This window comes from Hibiscus syriacus, unplaced genomic scaffold (genome assembly GCF_006381635.1).
Source record: "Hibiscus syriacus cultivar Baekdansim isolate YM2019G1 unplaced genomic scaffold, ASM638163v2 tig00110236_pilon, whole genome shotgun sequence".
Taxonomy (NCBI): Eukaryota; Viridiplantae; Streptophyta; class Magnoliopsida; order Malvales; family Malvaceae; genus Hibiscus; species Hibiscus syriacus.
Genome location: NW_024062640.1, coordinates 667700 through 679430, shown reverse-complemented (window position 1 = coordinate 679430; position 11731 = coordinate 667700). Strand labels below are relative to the sequence as shown.

Below are 11731 nucleotides of genomic sequence, written 5' to 3'. Positions count from 1 at the left end.
AACAAGTTACTTATCTTAAAAGAAAATTTCAAAAGGCCTCGTGATACAATACTTGTCCGGCAGCGGAGGATGTACAACAAGCACATGATCAAAATGCTGATAATAAAGCAGACGCAGTTAACGTAGGTGACAAGCCACTGAGGCAACGGATAAATTATTTTATGGACCTAACTCATTAAATCATTCGTGGTCTTAATAAATAATAACCACGAATTTTAAAATAACTTTCAAATAACCTACTTTTTATTTACATGTGGGAAGATTCATCTTAAAAAGAATGATGTGGATAAATGTTATTGGTTAGACTACTGATGACACGTAGTGAGTTGGTACTATATAATAATTTCTCGTGGCTACGAGCTTAATGTCTGAAAGGAGAGGACAAAAGAAAGAAAAAGAAGAAAATTAAAGAGTCGACGTTCACTTAGGGGTTAACTTTAGAAGAAAAGAAGAGCAGCCAGCGATTGGGTCAGTCAAAGCTTTCGCTTTATTAAAACTCTCCCACCATTGTGAATATTTATGTTTGTTGGGTTCATATTTTCACCTACTCAGCATCCACAACAACCACGACCTTGAATTATTATAAAAATCACACCACACGACAATTATTTCAGTGCAAATCCAATTCCAACACACGTACTGCTCCCTCCTTGGATATATTTACTTTTCCATTACATCATATTATATATATATAGGAAGATGATCAAACACTAGCTGCATGAAGAAGGAGCTCTTTGTATCGAACTTCACTTCATAACTTACGATTTTAAATAGATAAACGATAGCTTTGTATTATGGGAGAGGTGGTGGAGGTACAGTCGAGTCCGGTGGCGGGACGAACTTTGAACATCGTAGCACCTCCGCTTCAACTCGACTGCCAATCAATATCCATGTCTCGGTCACCGCTGCTCGATTCGACGCCGAAAAGCCCCTTTCTTACACGCATGATGATGACTCCTGTAGCTAGCCCCATGAAGAAGGCGATTGCAAGCATGCAAAGTTACTTGGAAGAAGTCGGACACTTCACCAAGCTTGACCCGCGGGAAGCTTGGCTTCCCATTACTGAGTCCAGGAATGGTAACGCGTACTACGCGGCATTTCACACACTGAGTTCAGGAATCGGATTCCAAGCTCTTGTTCTTCCTCTAGCTTTCATCACTCTTGGTTGGTAGGTTTTCAAGACCCTGTTCTTCTTAAACCGAAATAGAGGAGTTATGCAAATCAGTTTAACAACATGTATGCATGATTCTTGTTGCAGGGTCTGGGGAGTTATGTGCTTATCGCTGGCTTTTATTTGGCAGTTATACACACTGTGGATACTAATTCAGTTGCATGAATCAGAATCTGGGATACGGTACAGCAGATACCTTCGACTTTCCATGGCTGCATTTGGTAAGAGCCAAGTAAATGATGAGGAATAAACAGGGATGGGAGATTGTATGTTAAGGGGTGAACTTTCTAAAATTTTAGGAGGCTAAAATTATAAATTTTTAAGAAAAATAAAAAATACATAAAAAATCTAAAATACAAGATAATTTGAAATTTCTAGGATAGTGATAACCCGTCACCTGCTAGACCCATCCCTAGAGATAAAACTAGTTAGAATAGAATGAGGGGCATCAGGGTTAATCCTGATCAAAATAAAACTAAATTATATAACATTCATATTGAGGGTGAAATAAAGAATTATATTTATATTTATAATCAACACCAACACCAAAGATTAAACCTTAATCCAAGCATACTAAAATTTTCAAACTTAATCACTTATGTATTTTAAGATTTTATGTAATTTAACCTATTTTGTTTCTAAATTTATTTCTTTTAAAAAAATTTGGAACATACCTTCTAATATGTTTATTTCTTTTTAAAAGTTTGCTTTTTTATCCTTTTCTTTTTAAGTTGATGTTTGGTTAATTCATGATAACATCATGGATTTTATAACTTGTATAGAAAGATAGATAAATTTGATCATGTTTATATTCATACATTCACTGTTTTCGAAGTATATTATGGGATAGGTTAAGATTTGATCCAAATCTCTATATTCTGCGTATGTTTAGAGTTCAACCCTCTTTTTTTTGGTTTTAAAAATTTAAGTTTAAATTAATAAAAATAAAAGAAGACCAAATTCTAAATTTACAAAGAGTTGAAGGACTTGTATATTTTAACATAATGCATAGGACATATTCATGTCTACTTTAGTTTTGCTTGCATCACATAGTTTAGCAATTAAGCTTTATAATAATGTCTACTTTAGTCTTGCTTGCACCCCATAATTTAGCAATAAAACTTTATAATAGAATTAAAAGGTACGAAACGAAAAAGACTGTTATTAATAAATAATGATAATTTAGCAATAAAACTTTATAATAGAATTAAAAGGTACGAACCGGATAAGATTAATATAAATTTTAATTGAAAGTAGTGTTGATTGATATGATTAAAGGCTTTAATGAAAGTAGAATCTCAAAATAACTCTAGTCAGATCTTCCTTTTTCTCATGCGGTGTTCTTGACGAATTTATTATGGAACTGTGACCACTATTTATGCATGCTTTTGCACGAGAGACGATATTGAACTAAATCAAATTCCATGATTTTTTAATAATATGATGGGATTTTAATGTAGTATTTGTTCATAATTTTTTTAAATTATTGATAATGCACATATTTTGCTAACGTAACCGTTTGAATCTGGATCTTCTAAAAAATATTATCCTTTACTACTGAAGATAATTTAACGATTTGATGATAATATTGTTCAGGAGAAAAACTAGGGAAACTGCTGGCTCTTTTCCCCATCATGTATCTATCGGGAGGAAGTTGCGTAACCTTGATCATGATCGGAGGAGGAACCATGAAGATATTCTTTGAGATCATGTGTGGGAACAAATGCAACCTAAAACCCCTCACCCTTGTGGAGTGGTACGTGGTGTTCACTTGTTTGGCCATCATCCTGGCTCAACTTCCCAACTTGAACTCCATTGCTGGGGTTTCCCTGGTCGGGGCAATCACTGCCATCAGTTATTGTAGCTTGATATGGATCGTGTCGATTGTTCAAGGTAGGCAAGAGTCCGTCTCATACAACCCACCGGATCGAGCAAAATCGCAACTGACCAGGATTTTCAATACCTTTAACGCACTCGGAATAATCGCCTTTGCATTTAGAGGCCACAATCTCGTGCTGGAAATACAGGGGACAATGCCTTCCAGTGGCAAGCAGCCTTCCCGTCTACCGATGTGGAGAGGAGTGAAGTTTGCTAACATGATTGTTGCAGCCTGCTTGTTTCCCCTTGCAATTGGTGCCTACTGGGTTTACGGAAACCTGGTAAGATGCTAGGATTGTTAGTATTATTATTGCTCATAATACTCCTTGTGTTAACACTTTTTCGAGTTACTTTTAGATGCCTGAAAATGGAGGGATGCTTAGTGCTTTGTACAGATACCATGGACTAGACACATCGAAGTTGCTTCTCGGACTAGTTGGTCTACTCATTGTAATCAACAGCCTCAGCTCATTCCAGATATATGCTATGCCTGTATTCGATAATTTAGAGTTCAAATATACAAGCAAAAGTGGAAGGCGATGCCCATGGTGGGTACGGACGGGTATCAGAGTTTTCTTTGGATGCTTGGCCTTCTTTATTTCGGTGGCACTACCCTTCTTGCCAAGCTTGGCCGGGTTGATTGGAGGGATCGCTTTACCGATCACCTTGGCTTATCCCTGTCTCATGTGGGTGATGATCAAGAAACCTCAGAGATTTAGACCATGCTGGTGCCTCAACTGGGCATTAGGGGTGTTAGGAATGGTACTCAGCGTCTTGGTGACTGCCGGTGCAATATGGGGCATAGTGACCAAGGGTGTTGAAATCCACTTCTTTAAACCCCAGTGAGCAAGTGCTGATCATTATCTTTCATCTTACATATCCAAACTGACCACCAAGCTTTGGGTCTCCTAAGCCAATTTGTCCACGCAGTAAGGAACAATGTCAAGCATCTTGCAATCCCTCGAGTTTTATCGACTGCTTAACACATATCAAACCTCATGCATTGCTCTAAATATACTTGAAATCGTCTTCTAAACGAGACCAACTCGACAAAACTTAGTAGCTATGCAAAACCGAATATGCCAAAGTTTGAAAGAATTTACTCTTACATCAACCAGAAAACTGCAAATCTCGTATGGTAGTTGACCTGTTGCAAATTAACTGTATGTATGAGTACATCTTTACATGCAAAAATGTTCCAATCACTCGCATACGCCAATTTCAAATCCTCTGATGTCTTGTAAACTACAATCGGGTCAAACAAATTACAAAATTAAGAATAAGTATTCTTAACTACGCCTGGATTAGCATTACAATATAGCTTCTCACAATGACACATACAGCACAAGGGTAGTGAGAACGATACCATATGTTAAAACAGACTGCTGCATGTTCAATTAGACCATCCCCACTTTCCTCATCAAACCATTACTCACAGTGGTACACCGGCTCTTTGAGGTGATCATATCAAATCGGATATCTTCATCAACTTGCTCTAGGCACAATTAAATATTTCAATAGAGCAGAGCAAGTGAGCCAAATGCAATGGTCAATAAGTCTTAAACTTATACAACTCGATATAGTTCTACATAGATAATGGAAGGAGCATGCGTCTCTTCTTTTTCCTGGCCAATCTCACTTGCTTTGTGATTTTCATGCAGAGAAGCAATAGCATTGTGATGAATACTAGAATAAAGGCAAGTTGCAGATGCCGAAAGTATAAAGAAACGGCTGAGAAAACCAGGAAAGCTAATATAACAAGTTCCCATATAACAAAGACAACAACATCCACCCTGCGTCAGAAAAAACAGTGCACAATGTTTAGAAATGTCTTATTCTGAACCACAGAAGAATAAATAGTCAAAAGAACGTAACCTGATAAAACTACAAATATTCTAGAAATTAAATTCTTTAATTTATTTTTCCAAACAAAAAATTGGCAATTCCTGCATCATACAATTTATTAACATAAATTATAACCTTACAAACATGTCAAAACTTGTTGGAACTAGGACATAGAACAAAAATATTAGCCATGAATATTTTCCGGCATAAGTAACACAAAAACCTTAATGCATGAATGTTGCAAAGAACTGATTCAAGGACAACCGACTTATTTTCAACCCGGTACAACAATACTTCTTAAGTGCGCTAGCATTTGAATAAAAGGGACTCCTAGCCTAAGTCCCCAACATTTGAACAAAATCCAAACAATTCTATAGTGCACAGATAGGTAAGCATTCTGCTCTTATAGATCCTCATATGCATGTAAACGAATCGAACGAACACTAACGAGAGTATGTTCATGTTCATTCGTTTAACTTTAACCGAACAAACGAACGAACACGAACAACTAAACAAACAAAAATTTTTGTTCGTGTTAGTTTAGGTTAGTTCGTTAAAATGATAAACGAACACGAATGAGCGAACGTAAACAAACACAAACGAACGAATATAAATAAACGTAAAGGAACATAAATGAAGGAACATAAAATTAATTGGGTTTATATTGGAGAAGAGTCTTTTCTTTCCAAATAATTATAGAGTTTATATTTTCTTTAATTTATTTGTGTATTTTTATTTGTGTTTAAAATTTATTGGATTTTAAAATATTAATGGATTTAAGATTAAATTTATTAGGTCTTAATATTTTAAACGAGTTTGGGGATAAGACTAAAAGACGAATATAAACAAATGAGCATAAACGAACGAACGTCAACAAACATCAACGAAAGAACGTCAACAAACATAAATAAAAGAACATAAACAAATTGATTACCAAACATTCGTGAACGTAAACGAACGAACGAGTCTTTGTTCGTTTCGTTCATTTAATTAAACGAACATAAAATCTTATTCATGTTCGTTCGTTTAACAAATAAACAAACAAAATCGAACTTCCTGCCGAACATTTCACAAACAGTTCGTTGAGCATTCGGTTTGTTTACAAGCCTAGATCTTCATAACAGCCATAAAAGGCCTAAAGATACACATGGTGCACAATAATCATAGCTGAGTTAATGGCAAGATTTAAGGACACACATGCACTCCTACCATCATACATTTAGTCCCCTCACCAACACCACAATTTTATAGAAATACAAGTAGAAAAGAAAGGGTTAGCAAGATAATAGTGGTAATACAACGTACAAATATTAACAAATAACAACAATATTCAAATTGCTGGTACTGCAATAACCAAAAATCCGCACTCATCTACACAAAAAAGCTGCCAAGCAACTACATGAAACAACCTGCACCCCAGCAGCAGACTTCTTTCAGCCACCTAAATTTCAATTTCTTATGAAAATTAAGATGAAGCAACAGTTTGAAGTTTAAACATTCATTTTCTTAGATTTTGGGGGCCTAAAGCACAACATAAGAACTAAGCCAATTTCACTATAATTCCAAAGGGGTGGTTTAATTATTGAGGGACTCTTTGACGGGTACCCCCCCCCCCCAAAAAAAAAACTATGTACATGTATCAGTAGATTGAGGGGGAAATCAATTAAAATATCAAAATTTTCAAGACAAAATAAGAAGGAAAAAAAACATAACCTTAAGCTATTGCTGGATTTTTTAACAGAAAGATGCTATAAAAACCTAGCTAACCTAGATAAACCGGCAATGCTTCGATCGACGCTCCTATGAAACACATTTCATTACAAGCTCGTTAATCGCAAAAACCTTATCATTGGATCCAATATGGAAAAACAAAAAAGAAAGTCCTAAATTTCAAAACAAGGTTTTTTTTGTAAATCACAGAATTGGGTTTACCTAGACGATGTAAGATTAGACGTTGATGAGAAGAACGAAACGGATGCCCAATCGTGGCTAGATCGAATCTGATACTCTCTCAACTGCTCTGCTAAATTCGATCGCGTTATCATCGCTTGCCTTCGCCTTTCCCCCTTTCCGTTTAATGATAATGTTTGGGTTTGGAGCCAAAATAATTTCAAAATATGAATGAGCAATATAAGATACGAATTGGATATAGAGAAATGGAAGGAAGAGGAAGGGCGGGCACCAAAGATCGATTGAGATGGGAGATGATGGTTCGTTGCGTTGCGTCAGACTTCTGAGAGCGAAGATAGAGGAAAAAAATAAAAGGAAGGTTTCCCATCGAACTGCGCAATGGGCCAGCGTACATGTACAGCTTAAGGTTTTTTCGGCCCAATACCTCAGGCGGGTAAAATGTTAAGAGTATTGGGCCTACCCAAACATTATTTAGTAAAAATACAATATTTGATACAGTACAGAAGGAACTTGTCATTATAGGATATTTTTTAACGGTTCACGCGTAGTAGGCCTCACGTGGATCATTATTTTAATGGCTTAATAATGAATCGTTACGCCGATGTGACAAGTTCATTAAAAATACTTTTAAAAAATTCTAAGAAAAAAATAAATTTTAGAAAATAAAAAAGAATATTCAACGGAACTCGTTACGTCGAGGTGACGAGTTCCTTCGAATTAAAAAAAACTAGTCGTTGTTCAACGGGCAGACAGGCAATGGTCACTTGGAACTCCTCACCTAAAGGTGACGAGCTCCTCCAGGGATAATTTAAAAAATTAAAATTAAAAGATAAATTAATTTATTTGAATTTTATGAAATACAAAGTAAATTAATTGTAAAAAATAATTTTTACATGAAAATTACAAATAAAATTTATCTTTATCTTCTAAGTTCTTGATGATGCCTCGGAGTGTTCGAATGATATTGTTACGGGGTCACCGAGTAAGTCGGGGTCAGAGGTCGTGATCGTCATCGTCGTCGTCTTGTTGAGGAGGTGTACCCAACATACTCTACATCCACATACGAAATACGGTGATGGATTTATGACATTTGACGCCATCATCAACGTAACTGCTTCGACTTGGCTGCTACTTTGTTAACCATATAGGATATGGTCCCAATCACCCGCAACCTCATGTTCTGTTGAAGATTCCTGAGTCTACTGCGATGCATCTCATGAACCTTCAACCCAATTCGACCGAGTCTCTACTAAGTATGATATGGAGGAAAGAAATCGAAACTAGCATGAAATACATAATAGTACTCTTCAGCTACAGATGCTAAAGCGAAGACGACAATGATGATGTTTCCTTCTTGGACTTGGACTTGGTGCATGCAGCCTGATGATGTTGTCACTCTGTCCTTTTCTCAGTTTCGTGAGATATGGTTTGCAATTTTGTTTGTAAATCCGTAGATAGTTAGAATGATCAAAATCTAAGTCCAGCGGTGTAATGTCCTAACAATGGGGGAGCAATAGTTCACGTTAATTCCATAGGTCGATATACTAAGCATGTCGCACCGGCCAATTTTCATCATCTTTCCCATTCATATCGATTATATTAAGCGCGTCCAAATCAACCACTATTTGCATAGAATTAGTTGGTGATCCTCAAACTGGCGCATCACTCTATCAACAGCTTTCCACTCAACAATCGCTTGGTGAAATAACGGCGTCACGACACACTATAAGTAGGATCCCTCAAGAAATCGCCCCGGCAATACCTTCCGGATCTCTTCGTCGACAAACGGAAGCCAAGGAACTATAAATATTAAATATCAAAGTTAGTATATATAAAGTTAAAAATATTCAAAAATAATAATAATTTTGTATGTCATACCGCGAATCAGCCGGTGATGTCGATCCTCATCTGTATGTCTCATACAGTGGCACCTTCCAACTTCGTCTCTAATATTTTATGACGTCATCTAAAATATTTAAAAATAAAAAATTATAAGTAAATAAAAAATAAATTTATGAAATTAAAAAAAAGTTAAATAAATGAAGTTAAACAATTACCTTTCAGCCAATAGAAACTCGATCGAGGCATCTATAATTGGCGTAAAAAATGGGAAGTGATACCAAGCCCAGGACTGTAGCAGTATCAGACAGCACGCTACATCGTCTTTTCGACCCAGCATTACTGGTGCAACCTTATAAAGCTCCTGTACAAAAAGGCTAAAATCGTCAAGCCCTAACTGGTATTACGGAACACATCGAAGTCTTTAAAAATTTACAATACTAAGTGTGCACCAGATTACCGAATTTATCTAGTAATAATATCTCTCCGGTCACTTGAAGAAGAAATAATCGGACGCAAAAATAACCTCTGCCTCGGTAGACTCATCTATGACTTGGAATTAGGACTCCAACCACGTTATCATTACCCGATAGCCCCTAATAACGTAGGATAGTGGCCATTTTCCCATAACTTAAAAGACCAACGTCGAGGGGTCGTACACGTTCTACCTCACCATGAGGGCTCTATTCACCGGAACACCGAATTGGTAAGTGATGTCTTCCAAAGTAATCGTCACTTCACCACTCATTAAATGGAACGTGTACGTCTTGGGGCGCCAACATTCGATCAGAGCCTCGATCAACATCGAGTATACCTTGAAGCCAGGTAAGAATATAGCCGAAAATAAACCAGATTGATGCAGATATGTCATCATTCGCTGATGCGACTCTCTGGTTGTCATCCCCCAACTACGAATATTTCATTCGTCGTCACCTCGAGGTGACGAGTTCCAAGTGACTATTCCCCCGTTTTCCCATTGAACTACAGCTAGCCAATGACTAGTTTTTTTAATTTAAATGAACTCGTCACCTCGATGATGAGTTCCATTGAATATTTTTTTATTTTCCAAATTTTATTTTCCTTATATTTTTGTAAAAATATTTTTAATGACTCATCACCTCAGCAAGTATGAGTTTTGGTTGTTTGGAGTGTCATTTTTGGGTTATGTGGTGACCGCTGAGGGTATTCAAGTATATCCCCAAAATATCCAAGTTGTGTGAGAGTGGAAACCGCCAAAGAATGTATCTGATGAGTATAGTTTCCTTGGACTTATTGGGTATTGTCGTCGCTTCACGAAAGGATTTTCAATGATTGCCGCTCCGATGTCCAAACTCATTCAAAAGGATGAGCTTTCGTTTGGAATAAAAAGCGCTAACAAAGTTTCAACAATTTAAAATAGATTCTTACTCAGGCACCAGTCCTAACGCAACCCAAGTCTAGAAAAGAGTACACCGTGTTCAGTGATTCTTCGTTAAATGGTTTAGGGTGCCTTCTGATGCAAAAGGGAAAGTAGTGGTGTATGCTTCGCGACAGCTTAAATCGCACGAATATAACTACCCTACCCATGACTTAGAGTTGGTCGTAGTAGTCTTTGCTTTGAAAATTTAGAGGTTATATCTCTTCGGGGATAAGTGCTACATCTTTACCAACCACAAAGTCTCAAGTACCTGCTTACTCAGAAGGAGCAAAATTTGAGACAACATCGTTGGGTTGAGTTACTTAAGGATTACGATTGCGTCATAGTCTATCACCTAAAAAACCTGTTGTGGTGGCCGATGCTTTGAGTCGCAAGTCGATGTCCGACTTTCGAGAACTACTAGCTAGGATAAGCTTGACTCCTGATGGGAGCTTAGTGCCAAAACTTTGGGTTGAGCCGGAACTTGTTAAGGATGTAAAGGAATTACAAGAGTCAGATGGCTGTTTGATAGTTAGAGCAGAGCGAGTTCGTTGTGGTGAGTTGCCCAAGTTTGAGTTGAAAGATAGTGATATGTTGTACTTTCGAGACCGACTTTTTGTACCAGCTGATGTAGAGTTGAGGGATAGGATACTTGGAGATGCTCATTGTAGTCCACTCTTTGTGCACCCCGAAAGTGACAAGATGTACCGAGAGCTTTGACAGTTGTATTGATGGTTGGGCATGAAAATGGAGGTAATTGAATTTGTCGCAAAGTGTCTAGTTTGCCAACAAGTCAAGGCGGAACATCAGGTTCCCTCCATTTATTTCAACCGATTCAAATAACTCAATTAGGGTGACCATGGTACTTTGTCACATGATTACTGAGAACTCAACAAAAGCATGATGTTGTTTGGGTAATAGTGGACCGATTAACTAAATCCGCCAATTTCTACAAGTTTGAATGGATTTCACTTTAGAAAGGTTAGCGTAACTCTACATTAGGGAGATTTTAACACTTCATGAAGTACCTTATTCGATCATTTTTTATAGAGACTTGTGGTTTACTTTGAGGTTTTTAAAAGGGTTGCATTAGGATTTGGGTACTAAGTTACACTTCAGTATTACTTTCCACCCGCAGACGGATAGACAGTCAGAGAGGGTTATTTAGATTCTTGAAGACATGTTGCGATGTTCTGTCATTGATTTTACGGGGAGCTAGGAGGATCATCTTCCATTAGTCGAGTTCGTCTACAACAACATTTATCAAATCAATATTCAGATTGCGCCCTACGAAGCTTTGTATAGGAGAAAGTGTAGGACTCCCTTGTGTTGGACTGAACTTAATGAAAAGAAGCTAGTTAGTCCGAAATTGATTCGAGAAGATGAGGATAAGGTACGAATAATTCAGGGTTGTTTAAAAGAAGCTTTCGATAGACAAAGGTCTTATGCAATTTTAAAAAAGAAAGACATCGAGTTTAGTATTGGTGACAAGGTGTTCATTAAAGTGTCGCCTTAGATGAAAGTTCTTTGGTTTGGCCAAAAGGGAAAATTGACCTCGTGCTTCATCGGACCTTATGAGATTCTGGACAGAGTAAGTCCCGTAACTTACCAATTAGTCTTGTCGCCTGAGATTGAGTGCATTCATAACGAGTTCTATGTGTTCATGCTTCATAGGTACCGATCAAACCCGT

The 11731-nt window shown here is 37.2% G+C and overlaps 3 protein-coding genes across 3 annotated transcripts; 2 read left to right on the top strand and 1 right to left on the bottom strand.

Moving 5' to 3' along the window:
• The first annotated feature begins 794 nt into the window (after nucleotides 1–794).
• On the top strand, nucleotides 795–3929 carry LOC120114628 (lysine histidine transporter-like 8). The gene is made up of 4 exons (XM_039135473.1): nucleotides 795–1168; nucleotides 1259–1392; nucleotides 2768–3330; nucleotides 3407–3929. The coding sequence occupies exons 1-4, from the start codon at nucleotides 795–797 to the stop codon at nucleotides 3893–3895; spliced, it is 1560 nt and encodes a 519-aa protein (XP_038991404.1). The 3' UTR covers nucleotides 3896–3929.
• A 309-nt stretch (nucleotides 3930–4238) lies between these two features.
• LOC120114608 lies at nucleotides 4239–7133 on the bottom strand. The gene is made up of 2 exons (XM_039135460.1): nucleotides 6827–7133; nucleotides 4239–4842 (listed from the first exon to the last, which is right to left on the bottom strand). The coding sequence occupies exons 1-2, from the start codon at nucleotides 6937–6939 to the stop codon at nucleotides 4635–4637; spliced, it is 321 nt and encodes a 106-aa protein (XP_038991391.1). The 5' UTR covers nucleotides 6940–7133; the 3' UTR covers nucleotides 4239–4634.
• Nucleotides 7134–9395: 2262 nt separating this feature from the next.
• LOC120114613 lies at nucleotides 9396–10760 on the top strand. Its single transcript, XM_039135464.1, has 2 exons — nucleotides 9396–9469; nucleotides 10388–10760. The coding sequence occupies exons 1-2, from the start codon at nucleotides 9396–9398 to the stop codon at nucleotides 10758–10760; spliced, it is 447 nt and encodes a 148-aa protein (XP_038991395.1).
• The last annotated feature ends 971 nt before the right edge of the window (nucleotides 10761–11731 follow it).